A 21,755-nucleotide genomic window follows, 5' to 3' on the forward strand; every position below is an offset into this window, starting at 1 on the left:
GTCCAAGGACTAATTTAAAATATAGAGGAACAAAGGCTGTAATCTCGCTTTCTAAGTGTGATGTAGATGTAACGTGACGGCCTCAGAATGAGTGGCATGTCGAAGTGGCAGATTTGTCGCCATTCAGCTCAATTTTTACATATAAAGCCTTTTATGACGGGGTTTTCCTGTGCTTTGCTGACGCATTTAAGTCATGTATGAGTCATTGGGAATTTTGTACTGATAGAGTATAACAAAACAGCAGCGAAAGTTATATAACTGAGTGTTGAACCTGCTCCCTCTCCCGCGGCACCACTTTGCTCGATACGATTGCACCATGGAGCGTATACTTTGTCCAGCTTCTGACCGGTGAGCGATTTCTTTACATCGAATGTTCTCGGCAGTCTTCAAAGTTGCACAATGTCAGCGCATTTTCGCCATCAATTGCGAGATAGCGAGAAGGTTGCGATCCAAAGGTCTTCGCCCTGCACAATGCCCCATGCATTGGATGTGCACGTGCCTCTACAGGGCCACGCTCATTAGCGCGCTTATTTCATGACTTGGCAGCTTTGTATTTCTTGTGCTTCTACTACGGGTTAATAATACAGTGGATAAAGGAAGCACGAAGGTTCATTGGCTCGCTGCCTCGCCCACGTTTACAAAAGGAGCACGCTGCGCACACAAGAAGTAAGAATCATGGCGATTCGCGCAAGTTCGGTGTATACTTGTGCGTGCGTTTTGTGTGCCTTTCTTTCTGTTTGAACAGCGCTGTTCAAGTGCCAAGCTGGGACAGTTGTTAATCTGCGCTCGTCCTGCGTACGTTCATTTAACGCTCGCTTTGTGCTTGAAGTGCGCGATACAAGCTTTGAGCTGCTTGACGTTCTTCGCGTGACACTACGATTTGTTCCTCTGGTAATCATTCATTTGTGATTGTGTCGAACCCATGCACACTAAACGCTCAACCTCCCCAGTGAAGGCAGTTTTTGATTTCTTGCTGCACCGATCCCAAGAAATAAAGAGCAGTCGTGTTTTTTTTTCTTGAAGGTACATCTCTTGTAGCAGCGCTCGTTTTTGTGCCCTAAAGGGGATTTCAGCATGCACGCAATTTCAAGACACTTCTACTGCCACATTTCTGCTCATAGCGGGTAGAACAAGGCAGCAAGTTGATGAAAATTCATGTTTAAAGCAAAAGTTTTTTACTGCATATAAAAAAGGCAAAAAGACATTGGTTAGGAGAGAGCTTATAAGTGCTGTGCCGTTACAGTTGCTTGCTTCGTCATCAATTTATGCCTGCCCCCCCCCCTAAAAAATTTTTTTGAACATGGAGATGGTGATCCCACGTTGCAGCGTGTCATCGTTTGGCCTGGCACTTGAAGCGTACCAGTGGTATAGTAGTACCCAGCGATAAAATAATAGTAATAAATAATAGTAATAATAATAATAATTATAATATAATAATAATACCATCATCGATGGAGGGTACTGCCAGAAAAAAGATGATTGAGACACAAGCAACTTGACAAAAGGTCCGTAGCCACCTCTACAATGCAGCAGTGACAGCAAACATGATGACACATGATATACAGGTCAAGTTATCAGGCATGACGCGGACAAAGTTCCACTAGCTTTTTCATTAGGGCGGAAGCACTGAAGCTCAGGCATTGCGCACATGGCATTGTGTTGGTAAGTCGCTGCTTTTTTCACACGAAAGTGTTCCTATGCTAGGGTTCACCAAGACTTGTTGACATATTTCTGTCAGCAAAAGCTCATCAAAATACGCATGAACAAAAAGGAACAGATAAAAGTTCGATCAAGGGTAGTCGTATCCGCCACCTCACGGTGCACAACACGTGCTAAACACACTATTCACTGCACCAAGTTCACACGATTTGTATGTTTTAAAACACGCATTTTATATCTAACACTCTCCATTCGCAGCGTTCGTGATAAAAAGCAGTAGCACATGTTGACTGTGACATCCACGAATCGTTTTTTCAATACGTCGATTTTAAGCGTCCGTCATAACCGGCACGTTTTCAATAAAGAGCAAGGCATTCTTGTCAAAGCCTTACCACAACCGTAGGTGGCTACCTTACGTCATTCAGAGCCACCATACGTACCAAAAATAGTTCTGCGACGCCCACTGGTAACCAAGTTTCATACCTACTCGCCCCATTGAAAATTTCGGTGAGCCTACAGAGAAGGCAGGACGCGCGTTCCGTTTCCCTCAGGTCACCCGATGGTGTGAGTTACTACAACATGCCTTTAGTAGGTGGCCTAAGCCTCTATTCGGCGTTTAATGAGTTACACTTTTCGGGCTGTGACATCACTTCCTCCCGTTCAGCTCTCCCCTTTACCTACTACAACTACGACAAGCGTTTCTGAACAAATGGCCTTGTTTAATCTATAAAGATGAAGGCCAGTCGGGATAGAGATGTATCACTGAGCTTCAACGAGTATTCCGTCACGTCAAATGGTGTTAATGCTGTAAAATACCAATCCACTAACTCTCTTATAGCAGTAAGCAGAAAATGAAAGGCTTCGCTTTTTTGTTACACCGGTTTCTACGGCGAAGGGATACACCATGGTATGGGTGTATATATATATATATATATATATATATATATATATATATATATATATATATATATATATATATATATATATATATATATATATATATATATATATATTTATATATATATATATATATATATATAATGCGTGTGTGCATGTATATACAATTACCCTTTTTATGCCGCCAGGCTTCTTCAGGACGTGGTATGATGACACACTCAGTTGAGCATATCAGTGCGCGCTTTGCTTGCCTGCTGTGTGGCGGACTACACAAAAACAGGAACCGGCCTGTGAGTACAGAAGGTGCCCGACAACTTGTGGCATTAGTCCCCTATACTCCCCTAGCCGGCTAAGCCGGCGAAGTACATTGTAGGGGCCGAAGTAGCGCCGCGTCCACTTTTCAGATTGGTCAGGAACACGTACAAGTGTCAACACCTACACTTTCTCTCCAGGGTTGTACTTTACGTCACTTCGCCTCAGGTTATAACAATTTGCATCGATGCCCTGCTGGTGAACGATGTGTTTTCTTGCCAACTGTCGTGCCTCTTCTGCCGTTTCTACGCATTCACCGATGTCCGGCTCATTTTCATTCAAATCATCGACAGGTAACATCGCGTCTAATGTCGGTGTTACGTTCAACCATAAACAAGCTGTAATGATGTGAACTGGGTCGTCTCTTGCACTGCGGTGTTGTATGCACATGTAGCATAAGGCAAAATATTGTAACATATAAGATTTTGACGTCCAAATACATGGTGATCATGTCAGCGAGCGTTCTACTGTGCCTTTCAGTTAATCCGTTTGTTTGCGGATGATAGGCTGTAGTCCTCGTGTGAGTGGTGTGCGTGGGTTCTATTACAGAATTTATCAAATGCGCGCAGTGAACAATGCTCCTCTGTCAGGTACGACCACTTTTGGGGCACCTTGTGGTAGTACGATTTTAGTGACAGAAAACTGGGCTATTTCACTAGCTGTTCCTTTCACGAAGGATGACGTATCAGCATATCGGGTCATGTAGTCTGTTGCTACAACGATTCAGTGGTATCCCGATGATGATGCAGGAAATGGACCAACTAAATCCATTCTCACCTGCATAATTGGCCCCTGTGGTGGCTCTATAGGTTTAAACAAACCCGCTGGTATAAATGTTGGTATTTTGCGTCTTTGGCAATCTCAGCATGATTTAACATAGTGGTGCACTGGATCAATTATTTCGGCCAATATTATCTCTGATGGATTCCTGCCAAAGTCCGACTCATACCCGAATGGGGAGCCGTCGGGTCATTATGACACGCTTCTAAGATTTCTGCTCGCAGTGGAGTTAGCTGATAAGTGGGGTTTAACATCTGAAACCCATCATATGCACAGTGGTGATGGTACGTGAAGTAGGAACGTCTCGGCGCTGTGTTCAAAGATACGCTTGTAGAAGATGTCCACCTGTAGGACATAGGAGGTAAATCCACGCACGAAAAACTGATGGTACTTCAATCTGCTAATCTCTCCAAGTACCGGATAAGCAGTAGCAACTCCGGGTCCACTCGCTGAAGACGAGCCGTCTGGGACACGTTCAGAGCTCCAAGAAATGGGTAATCTACTTCTTGATCACACGATGAAGATACTAGGGTGCACGTGATAGGCGATCTGCATTGTCGTTCTAGTCGCCGAACTTGTAGACGACGGTCATATCATGCTCCTGCAAACAGAGGCTTCCTTTAGCTAGTGTTCCTGAAGGGTCCTTGGTATTCGCTAGCCAACACAACGAATGATGATCGCTCATTGCTCGAAGCGGTCTCCCGTACAGGTATGGGTGGAACTTACTGATCGCCCATATGATGGTGTGACATTCTTTTTTTCCGTCACGGAGTAATTGAACTCGGCATTAGATAGCGTGCGGCTCGCATAAGCGATAACATTTTCTTGCCCATTTTAAGGATGGCGCCGAGCCCATCGCTACTCGCGTCGGTGTGGATGCCTGTGTCGACGTCCTCAACAAAATTTGCAAGTATAGGGGGAGACAGCAAACAGCGTCACAACTCTGTAAAAGCTACTTTTTGTTCTTCCAGTCGCACTAATGATACCCTTGCTTTTGATAGCTATTTTTTCTCGAATCTGGGTGAACGCCTTCAACACTGACAATGTGCCCAAGTAACCAAAGGTCGCGAAACCCAAAATGTCATTTTTATGGCTTGATAGTCAATGCTGCCACGCCGATGGCATCCAGTACTCTTCTCTTTCGGCGCACATGCTCATTGAAGGTAGAAAAAAACTACTACAGCATCGATATATACGAGGAATTATTACCATGTGAGCCTGGAGAAGACATTGTCCATCTTTGGAAGGTAGCTGGAGCGGAGCACAAACCAAAAATGAGTACTTAGGGCTCGTCTTTTTGTGTTTTTAATAATTAAACTTTTGGGTAGTAGGCTGACATTCGCTATGCATTTTTTTGTCATTGTTCTGAAAAGCGTCGTATCCGCTAAAAAGTCGCAAGGAATTTCGCGCCAATTGTTCATGCAGCGGATGACGACGAAGAAGATTTATAGCTGAAGTGGGTATGCGCCACAGTTATTAGGGCAAGAAAACGAGCTTTTGTAATATGTTCGAGCAATAGACGACCCACTCGTTTCGCTATTCACATTGTGCGACGACTAGTTTTTATTTCGATGTTTTAAAACGCTTTAAAAGTCGGAATTACGTGATTGGTTTCCCGAGATCATGCCTGCCTAAGGCAAGTTTGCCAACAAGTCTGAAGCCCCAGCCTGGCTTAGCGGTGGAATCTTGGGCTGGCACCCAGTGGAACCAGGTTAGAGCCCCACTGTGTTTTTGGGAGGACGAGGAGGAATAAGCTTCATTATAAGAAACCAGCAGGTTCAGGTGGCTGGGTACCAATCTTTTTTTCTAATTTCGCGCGATGGGTTACGGACACTGGCGGTGCTGGCGGACAACTGTGCCTGATCCGAGTTGTGATCTCATAACAGATTTCACTCTAATAATGCCCATGAAAGAGAAATAGCATTTTCATGTATGAACGGAACCAAACTGAACAAATGCTGCGAGAGCTACTCGAGGTATGAGTTATACGGAAAACAATCAGCCTGGCACATTTAGCAAGTAATGAACAGATGTGAATTGTCAAACTGAGGAAATCGACGCAGAAAAATATGAAGCCGCAATGATTGCTGCGTTTACTTTCCAGGGCAAGGAAATAGGGACCGTCGCTCAGTGCAGCAGCTCAGTGACGGCAACTTTGGAGACCTTCGCGGCGTCCAATACGCTGCTGTGAGGTAGCCAGTGATGTCGCGTGATCTCTTACCACTCTGTGTACGCGGCGCGTCGATAGCAAAAGCACGAAGACCCATCTGATAGAACTGGCTGCGCCAGTATGTGTGCTCAAAAATGCAGAAGTGGTAGTGGAGTCGATGGTAAGGAGCAAGCTAAATATCGGTCTTTCTAGGAGCGTCACGCTTGTCGACAGGCGGGCGTCATGTTGTTTTGGCGGTGGTGCTGCAGTTGCGCTGTCTATTGATGAGGTTGTAGAGTGAGAGAGTTGTTCCGTGCTGCATTAGCGTAACTCATTGCTTGCGGCTCAGTCTGTTGTAGTTGTGGCTGCCCAAAGAATCCTACATTTCTTCTCGTACAAGATTAGCGATTGAGAAAACTTGCAGTTGTGAGGACGAGAACATTAAATAAAACTCCTTGCGTGCAAAGGCCCCTATGTATCGCAGTTTGACTTAACCGGGTGCGTGAATGCTGGCAAAGCCTGCTGTCTTGTGCGGCGTATAAATTGCCAGGCGAGCATCTCCAGCATCTTCTAGATTGAGGTTGCCTCTCTCAGATATTTGGAGACCGTTTTGGTCTGTGAATGCTGCATTAACCATGGCATGGGAAAACAAACATTTTTTGTCATAGGTGATGTCAACGTTGACTTGAAGAAAAAAATGGGACCATCTCCTAAAAGGAAACAACGGTAGAATGCGAAGCATGCAATAGTGCGACGCAAATGTTCAGGCTGAAACGGGCGTCAACGTGTGAGAATTGGTGCAATTGGAGCGAGTAAACGTTTCAAATGCGAAGCATTTTTTAGTGAACTTCGGCAACTTTGAGCGTATTCCACCTATTTATCTGTCTATCTATCTATCTATCTATCTATCTATCTATCTATCTATCTATCTATCTATCTATCTATCTATCTATCTATCTATCTATCTATCTATCTATCTATCTATCTTTCTATCTATCTATCTATCTATCTATCTAACCGTTTACGACTTTAGCTCTCCTGGGCATTTCGATAATGGTATCAATACCAAACTTGGTATGGCATAGCATGACTGCATGTGTGTCATATTTGACTAGTCATAACATGAAAATCACGATATGTATGCCATGAATGTCATAATTTACATTTCATTGTCCTGCAGCTCATGCAGTGTTTTCGTTCACACAGAATGTTGAAAAACTGGTATGGTATGACACTATTGCATGGAAAACACAAGCGACAGGCCCTAACATGAAAATCTTGACATGCGTGTCATGCAACAACATGACTCCATGCCACGCTCCTGATGTACTCGTGGCCGTTTCGCTTGCGTCACATGTACCAAATTTCGTATTACGGTACGTGAATGGATGACGAAGATATGTGACTGGTGCCAACATCATAATCATGAGATGCGAGTCATGTGACGACATGACAAATGCAACGCTCATGATGCACTGGCGGCCGTCTCGCAGTTCACTTATACCGAATTTAGTAGTATGGCACGTGAAGGAGTGACGAAGGTATGATACTGGTGCGAACTTGATAAACGTCAAATGCGTGTTATTTAACACTATGACTACATGCTACGCTTATGATGCGCTCGCGGTAGTTTCGCTAGCTCCACATGTATTAAACGCGGTATTATTCGACACGAACAGACAACAAATGTAAATGACAGATACAACCATAATAATCCCTACATGCATGTTTTGTAACAACATGACTACATGCCACCCTCAAGATGCGCTCGTAGCCGTTTTGCTGGCATCACATATGTTGAATTTGGTATTACGTGACTCCAATGGATGACGAAGGAATATGACTGGTGCAAACATGATAATCATGAGATGTCATTTGAGAACATCATCACATACCACAGTGAAGGCGCCAATACATTTCGACGTGACGCGCTGCGCGTGCTCACCGGCGTTAATTTCGTTACAGTGTCTGGAGAAAGTATATCTTAGTTAAGCACTATAATTTTATCGCGTCGCGCCTGCGTTGCCACGCCATGCGCCGGTCCTGCCATATACCCGCAGGTGTGCGGTGCGCTGCGTTGCTTTGACGCATGCACATTTCTGCGCGTCCGGCGTCCCTTCGTCACGAGAAGAGTGAGATGCTATGTTGTCTGAGTAACGCATCGGCGCGAAATGCAGCATGTCACATTTTGCGCCGGTTGCCGCCGGGCCGCGCTGACGGACGCTGGTCGCGCCTGGCGTCAGACTGTAGAAGGCTGGCGTTTTGCTAACGTAGCGTCGCTGTTCCCAGCCTGCGGGCGTGCCAACGCTACATTGGAGTATATTGGGCCCTTCATGATGCGCTTGCCACCGTTTTGCTAGCTCCACATATAGGAAGTTTGATGTTACATGACGTCAATGGGTGCTATATGACTGGTGCAAACCTGATAATGCTGACACGTGTGTCATGTAAGAACACAAAAAATACCACGCTCACAACGTGCTCGCAGCCGTTTTGTTAGCTCCACTTATACTAAATTTGTTAGCTTCGTTATCTATTCACGTGACGTGCATAGATAACGAAGGTAAACGACACAATCATGATAATCATGGTATTTTCGTGACATGATAGTCATGTCACGAAAATCGTGTACGGCATCATTTACCTCCACCTAGTGACGCTGTGCTGATTTTAAAGGAATATATCAACATTTCTCATTCGTGCTTCGCATGTCATCAATTCCTACTTAACATGGATCTGCCCATTTTTTTTGAAACGCAAATACAGGGGAGGTAGGTTAGGCTTCGCATAAATTTCATCGCAGATAAACGAGCCGAAAAAGTGTTTCAACTAGACGTAGTCAAGCGTTGCGGGTGTTGCAGAGCGTGCAGCGAGGGAGAAGAGTGAGAGGTGTGTTGTGAGTTTGTGGAGGAGCAACACCACCTTGGTGTGTTGAGAGGAGCCGGCAGCTGCTGTAGGTGAGGGAGATAATGACATCAAGGCGCAGCTGTGACTTGACGTACTTGCGTCGTTTCAAAAGCTGTAGGCAAGGATATTGTGGTGCGACGCGTTGACATGGAGAAAGTATGGGCAGCGTTACATAGTCTACCAAAAGAGCCGCTTCGCATCTAAAACACACACCATTTCCCACTAATGAAAACTATTAGTAGCACGGGACGCTGCGCATAGGTGAACCTAAAGTTCCGTTCATCGCAGGCATCTTGCCCGATGTTAAAGTTTTCTTGTAAGGGGAGCACAACATGAAATCACTGTAGTGTCTGTTGCTGTTACGCGTCCCGAAGTCTTGCAGGATCATGCCACGTGGGAGAACGTGGTTTTATTGCGGGTCTGCTGAATCATGTTCCCCAACGTCATCAAGTAATTGCGGAGGGAGTGTAAGGGCATAGGCTATAGCCTCTAACATGGTCACTTACGTGTGTCTGAGTGCACTAGCACGTGCCAGCATGATCTGCCCAAGATGCAAGGCATCGGTTCATCGCGCATCTGCAGAATTTTGTACCCGAACTCTTCCAGCCATTACTAAGAAGTTGTAAGGAGGAGATACCACAACGTCTCACCTAGCCACTTATACATGCCGGAACGCGCTGTTAAGTGAACGCGTTTTGGCAGTGGTTGCACCAGCTGTTGCGCAGTCACAGTAACGGTTGTCGCGCTGCGTAACAGTGGACTGAACTCGACCATGAGTTGGTTCCCATTTAAAAACCGCATCAGCTCCACCGCTAATTTGGTAACACTTTTATTAGGCAGCTGCACACATGTTTTTCAAAAGCGTGGACACCTTTTTCTTGCTCACGACGCTCGTAACAATTCCCAAGGAAGCCCTCTGAGAAAGGTACCACGTTCAAAGTGTCATTTCCAGGCTCTCGAGGCAAGTACTTGCTGCATCTTTTACATGCTGGAAACACTTGCTGCTTGTAAAAGTAGACGTGGCTCAAGTTGTCCTCGCAGTTCTTAATATTTAATGTAGAGACTTTTTGGAACACCTCAAGGCAAGTTTCGAAGTATTCACTTGGTTATCCATAAAATTTTGGTGGCTCATTGGCTGGCTGCATGGGAATTGCCCTGCGGTACCCTGTCGTCATCATTGTGTGTGGCCTTCGTCGCTGTGGCTGGGTATGGTCAGGTGGGGTGGACACTGTACTTGGGAACCTTACATCCCGCGGCCAGCCTGTTGCTGCCTTAGGGTTTCGGTATTATGTTCCGGGCTTCTCTCCTGGAATCTCGTTAGCGCCTGAAACCTAAACGAATCAGAACACCCCCACAGGTCAGGGAGTAGTGACCTTGATGAAGACAGCCGCCAGCGTGTGTGGAGACGAAACGATGCATTTGGCGGTACTTGTGGCCGGGCAATGAAAACTCTAACTATAGCAATACATACTCTACTTCAATAGTCGCAAATAGAATGTTGGTCGTTCATACAATGATCGGTGGCTGATCTGTCAGCGTTTAAATACGTGGTATGAAACATTGAAGCATTTTCGCTCTGGGCTGCGTTTCATTGATAATAAAGTCAGCGGATAACATTTGTGCGCTGAAGCCTGTTCGATAATCCAAAAATAATCTTCAATGCTTTCAGACATACACTAACGTAAGGCAAGGCTTTCCGGAAAGACGGAATAAGCTATTATCATACAGGTTTTTCTTTAGCATTGCAGATTTTTTCCTTTACAACTATTGTGGGTAGGAAGTCGATGTCTTAGCACCGAATTTTTATGCCGAGGCGAAAAATTGTTACCAATAATTAGATCAACTAGAAATTATCATATGCCTAAAACAATTAAAATCACTTTTTATTATCAGTTTAGCGTGGTTGTTTAACATGCGAAGTTGTACTACGCTAAAAATTATGGCGATCCCAGTTTTTCGAAATCGTAAATATTACACTTGGTTTCAGATATACATCGCCGAGTTTCCGGACCGTGATGTCGAAAAACCTAAACTAACGCCCTCGATGTGTTTCGGCGCACTTGGTGCGCTGGTTCCGTTTCTCCGGCAGAGCGCTCTGGAAATTCAATAATGAATGTCTGAAAATACGTTTGTTATTTTCAATTTTTGAAAAGTGGGCTCGCCATAACTTGTAACTTAGTAAAACAGCGCCATATGAAGAACCACCTTAAAATGTTAGTATCAAACTGATTTCACCTATTTTTACATATAGTTATTTGTAGTTGATCTAATTAGTAGCAAAATCTTTCCACTTTGTCCTAGAAATTTGCTTCGAAGAAGACAGCTGCCTGCCTATTATAGTCTTTCAGGAGAATTCTACATTGCTTGAAAAAAAAACCTGTATATATAACGGGAGAAAAGAGTTTGGCCTTACTAGGTAGAGAAGCGTTCGTTCAATAGTCTAGAATTTGCGCTTTAATCATGTGCACCGTTGGTTGCTGTCAATGCGCAAAGTTTGTAGGTGCTTTAGAGTGAGGTACTCAAAGTTTTCCGGATGGCGTAAAGGGCACACTTCACAGGTCATTATTACACCAGTATGCACGTAGGTACAAGGAACGGAAACTAACTACCAATATGAATACAATAGCTAAAGTAGCGGGGGAGTTCTACAGAGATCTGTATGGTGGCCGGGACACCCATGAGCTAATTCTAAGAACTAGCAGTAATCCAGATGACATCCCACCAGTAACAAAAGAAGAAGTCAGAAAAGCTTTAGAGGGAATGCAAAAAGTCAAAAAGCTGCTGGTGAGGACCACGTAAGAACAGATCTGCTGAAAGACGGAGGACAGATTGTGATAGAAAACTAGCCACCTTGGTTACGAAGTGTCTCCTGACGGGGAGAGTACCAGAATCTTGGAATAATGCTAACATCATCTTAAACGTAAGAAAGGAGATGACAAGGATTCAAAAAATTACAGGCCGATCGGCTTGCTTTCCGTCGTATGGACGATATTTACAGAGGTGATTGCTGACAGAATTAATACATTAAAACTTCATCAACAAAAATAATGCAGCAGGACTCCGCAAAGGATACTCAACAATTGACCACATTCATACTATAAATCAGGTAATAGAAAAATCACTATAGTACGTGCAACCTGCATGCCTAGCCTTTGAAGATTACGAGAAGGCATTTGATTCAGTAGTGAGGCAAACAGTCATGCAGACACTGGAGAATGAGGGGGCTGACAAAGCATAAATAGGCACCCTGCAAGCAATCCACGGCGAACCAAATGTAACCATATTGCTTCGTAGAGAAAGTGAGAAAATAATAATGAGAACACTATAGAACAGGGGTATAGGAACTTGCTATGCTATTACTGCGCCCTTACACGAGGTTTTCAGAAGCCTAGATTGGAAAGAGTCAGAGAGAGGGTAATGAATAGTACTTTAGTAACCTGTGCTCGCCAATGAGCTCACATTGCTGATTCACTCAGGGGAGAAATTCCCATTCATGATTACTGAATTAGACAAGGAGAACAGAAAGGTAGGTCTTTAAGTAATCTGTAAAAAGTAAGCTAATGTACGACAACCTTGGAAGAGAACAGCGCTTCGAATTAGGTAGCAGTGCACTTGAAGTTGCAAAATAGTACGTCTACTTAGGACATGTAGTAACCGTCGAGCTGAACCACGAGACTGAAGTAGCTATAAGAATAAAAATAGAGTGGAGCCCATTCGACGAGTATTGGGGAGCTACAACAAGCAGATTGCCACTAGTCCTGAAGAGGAAGATGCATAACAGCTGCATCTTGCCAGTACTTACCTATCAAGCAGAAATCTGCAGACTTACAAAAAGTGTTAAGCCTAAATTGAAGACGATGATCCAAGAGATGGAAGGAAAAATGATAGGTGGAATCTTAAGACACAAAAAGAGAGCAGAGAGGATGAGAGAACAAACTGGATTCTGGTGGTGGTCATCTTTAATGATGAGACATTTTTGTGCATGGGAGTGTTGATTAACACTTACAACACATGTCCGTGCTTGGGCAGTCGATTCTTCCCGGAATGTGAGCTAGAAGCGGTACTTTATACGTACGAGATCGTCATTGCTTGTGTGCAAATATAATTATATAAAAAGGGGCCCTGAAAGACTTTTTAGAGTAGCCATGGAATGATTTAACTGGAAGGCCTTATTGTATTACGAATTAAATGCCACGAAAATTTTAACAAGTCATCCAGCGTGAGTAGAGTTACAAAGATTTGTCGCATGCTGCAATTGCATTATCTCTTCTCTCGTCCTGAAGAAAGCGCTGAAAGCTAAACAGGGCGAGAAGGGATAGGAGGGGCAAAAAAAAAAAAATTCAGCCGCACCTCGTGAGTTTGAGTACTCTTTTTTGTTCTTGAATGCACGACTTTTTCAGTGTGATTGCGCGCGCATGCGTGGACAGGTCGTGCCTACCGCGGTGATCTATGTAACGACTGAGCGCGCCACGTGGAAATCGGCCAATGGCTGATAGATGTGCTTGCGAGAGTGATTTTTGAGCGTCTTCTGCCATTTGTCGCGAGAAGAGAAAGCAATTTTAGCTGCTTGTGATCATGTATTGTGAATATCATGCCGCGTGCTGCACCATAATATTCGGCTGGCTTTATTTCGGGAGCCTGTACTACCGATCGACACCATTTTCTGGCCACGCTGAAATAGTTTTGCAATGCCTCTTTAAGAAGTACCCTGCATCGGGAACACTCAATACTTAAGGTGGAGGTGAACGCTGTGTGTACCCATTATCTTGCATCAAGTTGGCCAAACTGGCCAGAACAGGAATAATTGGAATTATTAGTCATGTTTTTCAAACCACTAATAATTTGCATTGTGACGGCTTATTAGCCTATGGACGTCAGTTTCGAAGAAGTACGAGGAGAGGCGAGGGATTTCAGCCACAAATTTTGGGCACTGATGAATCTTGAGCGGGATACGTTTTATTTCCAGTATAAACAGAAAGTGGTTGTTTTTATTTTAGGACAGAAATAAATGGAGTGATTTAAAAAATTTTGTGAACACTTAGGAACTACAAACTGACAATTGTGCACAAAATCGGTAACGCAAAAAAGCAACTAAAGCGTCCAAAAACAATAAAAATCTGAGAGGCAACAACAGATACAGCTAACACAGAAGTGGTTATTCAGAGCTGACGTTTGTTACAAAACCAAGCCACCTACTGAGTTCCTACAAAGCATGCGCAAAAACGGCACCCTACTATTGATGTCCGAGCTTATCTTATACATGCAAATCACCACTGTTTAAGAAAGTCGTACCGTTTACGGGTGAAAAACGCAAAAGGAACTCTTGAACATTTTTTCTCAAGCTTCTAAAATTGGTACCCTTCAATCAGTTCTCTTTCACGTTGAGCCTTAGAATTACCTAAAATGAATGCCTTTGCCAACTTGAGCGTACAACCACACTGCATAGATTGTAGCGGAAATCTACCAGAAGTGACAGAGGGTAAAATATTTTCAGGCTTCCACAAACGTACGTTAAGGCACCGACCGTATTTGCCAATACACTTCTTATTGCAGCTGGGCGAAACGCAATATATCACACGTGTGTCTAATTCATAGTGTTTCTTCACTTTTTTATGCCGCAAGCTCCGCTTTGTCTGCCACGCTGCACATCTCTCTTAGATAGACCTTCGAGCTTGCTTGGTGCAGGCCAGACCATAGCCTATCATTCCTGACAACAACCTGTTCCAACCTGGGTGAGATGCCGCGTACGTACTGCATAAAAACAAGGTTCTTTTTTTCACGTTGTCTCAAACTCCACACTGAGCCCTGTGTTTCAACTTGAGACACTTAAAAAAGTCTTCAGCCACAATGGAGAATGAAGCTTTAGCGTAGCGAGCTGCCAGAATCCCATTCTACTGCTGAACATTACTATCTTGCAATAAGTGGGTGCAGCCCTTAGCCACCGCATTTGCCAAGCATACATTGGCGATAGCCCTTCTGACTAGTTTAGTGTGGAGGGTGTTTTAGGGTAAAAGAAATCTTTTTTCGTGTCTGAATTATAGATCTAGCACATGTTGCACTGAGGAGAAAAAAAGAGAGACATTTCCAGAAACCGATTGAAGTTTTCTTCACGTGCTTCATGAGTAAAACGCAACGGTGGGCCACAGGATAGAAACATTGATATGACGTTATGAATGACTTCAGCGACAACAATACCACCTCCCATATTTAGAGGAACAAAAAGTCATCGAAATATCTAAAAACACGGGCGACTTGTTCATCATCAAGACTATCACGCAAGCGTGAGTCGAATTTAGAATAAAAATACTGCAAAGTATCCAATGCTAACACCATTTTTTTGCCAAAACAAGCTGCTTTAAAAGGGGGAAAATGTTGCCGAGAAGTAAAAGATCAAACGTCTAATGAAGCTCGAAGTTTAAATGTCACACGTGCGTTTAAAAGTGGTTGCTTCATGGGTTTCAATGGCCTCGCGCACAACTGCCAACAGTTCGCCATGTGGCACAGAATGAAAACACTCCTCAATGTCTACAGAGAAAGCTGTGTTCGCCACTAGAACTTCTGACCTCTAAGCTTCAACTACCACATTCAATCTGTCAATGTCACATGAACACTCAAGTTCTAGCGCATTGAGATAACCTAGCCGGAATATTCCAACAAGCGTCTGCTACGAGTCTTCTTCTGTGAGAAGGGTTTTTATGGGGCACTCACGTTCACGTGTCATAAGCATAAAAATGAGAGAGAGTACTTCACCTTTGCTCTTTCTAACTAACTTTAAAAAGAACTCGCGGTGAAGATCCTGCAGTAGCTGAACCAGTTTTTTCTTCACTTTTCAGATTTTAGGATAGGTTTTAGAGTCGTTAACAGGTCTTCGGATTTCTCCGCAACCAAATAGGCTTCTGGTGGCATGCTACCGTAAGACTTTGATAATCAAAGTGGCTAAAGGTTTCTTTAGGGGCCCCAAATGAAAACACAGAGTGATCATGATGCACGAGAGAAAATGAAAAAGAAGCTTGTCGTTACGTCATGCGTACGCAGCATCTCTCGTAGGATGAAAAACTGCTGCTACCAGAAATGACATTAGAATTGTTTGCATCGCCCGAAGCAAACTCAGACGTTTGTGTAAAACAGTTGCTCAGCTCAACCCAAAGAATGTAATATCAAACAGGTCAAGAAATATTGCGTATGTGAAACATGTGGGGTGTGTAGCATTTACCTTAGTTGCGATTAGAAGGACATTGGGAAACCTGGTCAGTGCATTAACGTTCGTTTGCAGGAAAATTGAAATGTTATATCCTCTGTCACTGGTAGTAACCTTCCACTACAAAGTAAACAGTGTGGTTGCACACCCATCTTTCAAAATTCATTCATTTTGGTTAGGCTCAACGCGAAGAGCATTGTTGACGCGTTTCATATTTAGATACTTGGTTCATAAAATGCGTAATTACTGCATCTGTGCTTTTGAGTTGTAAAGAGTGTGACTTTATTGAACAGGTGTAGAATATAGGCGAATTCTCTGGTAGGGTGCCATTTTTGCGCATGCCCTGAGTGTACTTCGGAGGAGGTGTTTTTTTTAAAAAACATGACTCCTTAGTAGCCACCTCTCTGTGCACTCTGCTTGTGCATCTCACTGCATTTCGATTTTTTCACGTTTTATTGACTTTTGTGTCTTTGGGTGTGTATTAGTTTGCCGAACAAGCAACACTCTCGTTCACCAAATCATCTGCTTACTATTTCCTTTAGGTAACAACATACCACAACAAAGCTTATGGTATTTTGTTCGTATGTCGAAAAAACACTTGACAGGCCATCTCTTCAGGAGGCCTCCCGGTTCTGCTGCATATGCTCTGGTTGCCGGGAAATCACTTTCATAAATGCCCTTGAGATCTACAATGTAATAATTCCTTTCAGAGTATTTTGCTCCCTTTTTCAAAAGAAAGAGGGTTAAAGATGCAAGGAAAGGCAGGGAGGTTAACCAGAAGCACGTCCGGTTTGCTACCCTGCACTGGGGAAGAAATGAAGGGGAGAAAAAGGTTCCTCATTTTGTATATAAGAACATCACATGCAGCATTTCTTTTAAAACAGTTTATTTTACTGCACGCGTATTTGACGTTCGAGCCCTAGCAGAAAGCCAAATATTACCTACTGGCAAGTGACTACATAGATTGAAAGAGTCATTTTTGGCCAAGGCAGGCACAGTGCTTCAAAAAGTACTAATTAGAACTTGTGTATTTTATACTTTTAAACTAAAGTTACTTATGCCTCTTCTTTTTTTTTCAAGAAACAATATCTGATGACCTGGAACAAGCACACGGAACAAGTACTCTTAAAGAAGTTGCCAATGCACAGATAACAATTAACACTGTTGAAGAAGTAAGTACCGCAAAATGCGGTCAGCCCTTTCTCAAAATATTATCTCAGCCTCAGCCCTCTTCACGAAGTAATAAGAACAAGTCACAGTCACGTAGACCAGTAGGAAGCTATTTTAGAAGTCCACATATAAAGAAGCCACAATTTCAAAATTCGATTCACACTTGTCGTACTCACACAGAATCTAGTTATTTCGAATAAATTTATTGCGAAGCGCGCAAGGAAGATTCCGCACTAAGCAAAAGCTCTATGAGCAGATTTTCTAGCCGCTTATGGAGTTACTGCGCGTTGAGTTGTAAGATAGTCACTGCACCGAAAATCCCAGGTACTTTGCAAGGTAGTGTATTACTCACTAGTGACCCTTAATCAGCATTCTGAAGAAAGCGGGACACCCACTATGCGCCTGTGAATTTTATGCACTTCATTAAAACTGTGCCTGGTTACAATAGAGAATATACAGAATCTCTTCGTAATTCATTGACAACTTGGAACAACGCACTCCTTACACATTTCACATTGCGTGACGCCTCGTTGCTATTTCACTATTGGCCCACTATGTCACATCTGCGAACACGATTACTTTCCAGACAAGGTTCCCGTAAACACTGCGTCAGTTAAATAGTTTTGTCCAGTCGTCTGAATCAGTGGTATAGTGCTCGGTGGCGACGCTCGAGATCTAGGTTCGAATGGTTGCTACATTTCATATTTTTTCTAGGTGCAGATCACTTTAGGGGCCGCACTCTAGTATGCTGTCATCATTTCTTGGCGTAACGCTACATAACTAGCCTACTGAACGCAAGTTAATTTCCAGAATTCTTCTTCCTCTTCTTTTTCGAGCATACCGAAACGATGGCTTAGCTTCAGCAGCAAAAAAATGAGTGCGTTCTTTGCAACGCAGAAAATACCAGGTATAGAAACGAAAAAAAAACAGGAAGCAATGGCTAATAATAAAACTGCAGAAGACAAAGCATACAAAGAGGAAGAAATAAAAAAAATACAAAAGGATGGCAAACACATGACAATAAATTTATGTATGTCAAGCGATGTAGGACACCGACACAAACTTTCAATATTTACTTTCGCAGCCAACGAACTCGTGTAGAGACTGGACTATGAGCGAAGTCAAGCGCAGAAAAGTATTTTAAGGCGGATGCCACAAATAATTCGAATTTATATAGTACCACTAACCGTGAATTGCGTAAAGCATAACTTTGTTTTGTTATTCTCCGCCCAGCCTTTGATATACAAGTGTGTTCTGGAATTTTCGCCAGAATTCGCCACGTTTCATTTTTCTTGCTTACAGACGATTGCTTACAGAAATATCCTAGCAGAGAGTTAGCTTTGAGAGTTAAACCGCCGTATTCACAAATGCTCCTCGACTCGACTTTCACCCTTCAATTGACAAAGTTGAGCACTTCGCCACTGCTCGGCTGGAAATGATGTTGCGCTACGGAAGAATCGCAGCAGAGTATCGCTAATATGTTGTTGTTTTCTCCACCTAGAGATGGTGCTACCATCGGCTTCCTCAATTGAAGATGGAGCGTTGAGTGAAAGGACGTTCTAGATAGCAGAGGGTAGACATATTTGCCGATGCAGAGACGAATGTCGTAGTAGACTTTAGAGTGGAATGCGATTGCAACCTGCGCACTAACGGAATTCTCTAAAATAGCCAAAAGCCAGAGTTTGTTCGCAAACTACCAGTCTAAAAGTCTGTCATTGCAGAAAGGAACTTCTTTAGCACGAGGAAGCTGTCTCAGTGAAGTGCTGATGGCTCTTCAGCACATGCTTGTTAGGGTAAGCACAAGCACGCCTTATTAACTGTTTTACAACAAAGTTGTGTTTACTGCACTAATCATTTAGTTTATAATACGGCCTAGCAGCATGCTTCAGGTATGCATGCGTCATATATTTGGCCAGCTTGATTCGCGTATGTATTTAATAAGGATAAAGGCAACATTATGTACTTTTTTCTTAGCGAATTTTCGCCCCGCCGTGGTGGTCCAGTGGCAAAGGTACTCGGCTGCTGACCCGCAGGTCACGGGATGTAATCACTGCAGCAGCGGCTGCATTTTATTGCGATAGTCATTATAAGGACACTCTCGGCTGGATTTGCCCGCCCGCGTCACCGTCACTCAGAGTATATATATATATATATATATATATATATATATATATATATATATATATATATATATATATATATATATATATATATATATATATATGTATATATATATATATATATATATATATATATATATATATATATATATATATATATATATATATATATGTATATATATATATATATATATATATATATATATATATATACATATATATATATATATATAAAATAAGGGGAAGAAGTGTATACCTAAGGGCTCGTATTTCCGTGTTTCAACACAAGAATAATGAGATATAACAGACAGTATAGCCAATATATATATATATATATATGAAAACACAAGAAAAAAAGTCACGGCTTTGCCGCAAAGTTTTGAAACATAGAACGCGATAGCACCGACTCGGAAGGCCACGCGCAGATTGGTGAGCAGATCGAAACGTTCTCCACGTTTCTCACGCACAAATGAGGCACGAAACGTTCTCACAGGTACAGATGCACGCAAATAAGCGTCTCTGTTCTTACTTCGCCCCGTCTGAAAAGCGCGCTTTTTTCGCAAACGAAGAATGTGGAAGGATTGCAGTGACCTTTGTGCGCCCGGTGGCTACATCGAAAACGTACGAGACGTACGATCCTCCCCAGTGAAGAAATAAGGGCGTGCGATTGAGCATACAGCCATACTACCCCTTATTCCCTACGCGGGCCAAAGTACGCGTAAGAGATTAGAGCTGCTGCATGCTAACTGATAAATCTTACTAATAATGCTGAAAACACGTTCCCCACCGATATGCCCGACAACAGCGGTAAGTGGTAAATAAACACCGCGCCGTTTGAATATCGAAGGAGGTACCCAACGGTGGCTCAGTGATAACGCCTCGCATTACCGCCGCGGAGGTCCCACGTTCGAATCCACGCGTCAATGTCTTTTTTTTCCAGGATTTTTTTCTTTGTTGCGTTTTCATATATATATATATATATATATATATATATATATATATATATATATATATATATATATATATACGGAAGTGAGAAAGGACGATGTACGAGGAAACACTTTTATTATTCACATACGTTTCGGCTGGTGGGCAAGCCTTCGTCAGTGTGACATGTAATGTAGCTTTCGTAGCCATTATATACATTTCTAAAGTATTTTGGGACATGCGCAATAGCAATCGGAAGTGATTCGACATGATTATACAAAAAGGCAAAATACATTTAGTGTGAAGATGCAATGCATAAAGTAACATGGACACAGCGGTCACCTCTTATTGTTATAGCGACATCAGTACGAGTTATAGAGATTTTAAAGTAAATATGGCGCATGGGGTGGAAAGCATTATGACAACCATGTGTGTATATTGAAGTGCATGAACTAGCGGTATACATACTAAAGATAACCAGGTAAACTGCGCTTGTTAAGCAGGGAACAAGAATGGTTCGGCCGAAAACAAAAATAAGAAGTAAAATAACAGGAAATGAACTAGAAATCTCGGAAGGGTATGAGACACTTTACGTGGTGCAAGGTAGATTAGCGAGTCTGCCTGCGTGTTCGTTTATTCCAGAGTTTAGTGTACCGAACTTGTAGATTAGAAACGACTCACGCATTTTCCGCTCATGATGTGAGCGGAAACCGGATTCCAGTACCGTTGCTTTAATATTGTCGAAGGAATGACCAGGTATTGCTAGATGTTTCGATAGAGGCAGATTTGGAAGGGTTTTGACATGCGACTTATGATTACTAAACCGAGTTCTAAACGGTGTTTCTGTATGACCAATATAGTGTAGATTACAGATATTGCATTCGAGCATGTATACTACGTTGGAGCTGTCACAATTTATATTGCACCTGATTGTTAACTGAAAGCCAGTGGATGAACTGGTGAGAGTTTGCGCAGTTACCATGTGCGCACACACCTTGCACCACGACTTCCCACAAGGAGCGCAGCCATTTTGTTTACGGGCAGCGAGCTTAGACGATGAAAGAATATCACGGAGGTTACGTGCACGTCGGTACACTACTCTCGGTAGCTCTGCGAATACATTTTTAAGGCGCTTGCTTTAAGTTAATATGTTATGGTGTCGCTTCAAAATCGCGGTGACGTTTGGAGCTGACGTTGAATAGGTGAGCACAAGGTTAACCTGGGTTGTACACAACGCCTTGGGGTCAGCGTTGAGCAGGTCAATTCGGTTTAGTTTGTCAGCGCGTTTTATGGCGTCATCAATTATTCCCCGTGGATATTTACGTTGAATGAGCGAACGTTTCAGATCCTAGCAATTCGAAAGGAAATCTTCGTGGTTGGAACATATTCTTTTAAACCTATGAGCTTGGCTGTACAGTATCCCTGTTTTGCAATGTCGGACCTGACTGCTATGAAAATGGAGGAGTTGATGCCTATCAGTCGGTTTGCGAAAGAGATTTGTGGAGAGCTTTCCTTCGCTAGCTGTGACGGTGACGTCAAGAAAGTTTATCGTTGTTGATGAGTGATTATGAGTGAAAGTGATGGCGGGGTGGGTATTGTTGAAATTCCTAACGAAACTTAAAAGACTTGCTTCGCC

The 21,755-nt window shown here is 43.0% G+C and overlaps 1 protein-coding gene across 12 annotated transcripts in view; it reads left to right on the top strand.

Annotated features, from left to right (window-relative positions):
- LOC119170841 (uncharacterized) overlaps window positions 1-21,755 on the top strand; it is a 234,434-nt gene that overhangs the window by 123,124 nt on the left and 89,555 nt on the right. For all 12 annotated transcript variants that reach the window (XR_012893706.1, XR_012893705.1, XM_037422111.2 and 9 more), the window contains one exon: window positions 16,983-17,074. Coding sequence is in view for 10 of the 12 variants with exons in the window: in XM_037422111.2 (XP_037278008.2) it covers window positions 16,983-17,074 (92 nt within the window). In the remaining 2 variants the exon portion in view is untranslated. The remainder of the gene's footprint in view (window positions 1-16,982; window positions 17,075-21,755) is intronic.

Source organism: Rhipicephalus microplus, chromosome 2, assembly GCF_043290135.1.
Source record: "Rhipicephalus microplus isolate Deutch F79 chromosome 2, USDA_Rmic, whole genome shotgun sequence".
Taxonomy (NCBI): Eukaryota; Metazoa; Arthropoda; class Arachnida; order Ixodida; family Ixodidae; genus Rhipicephalus; species Rhipicephalus microplus.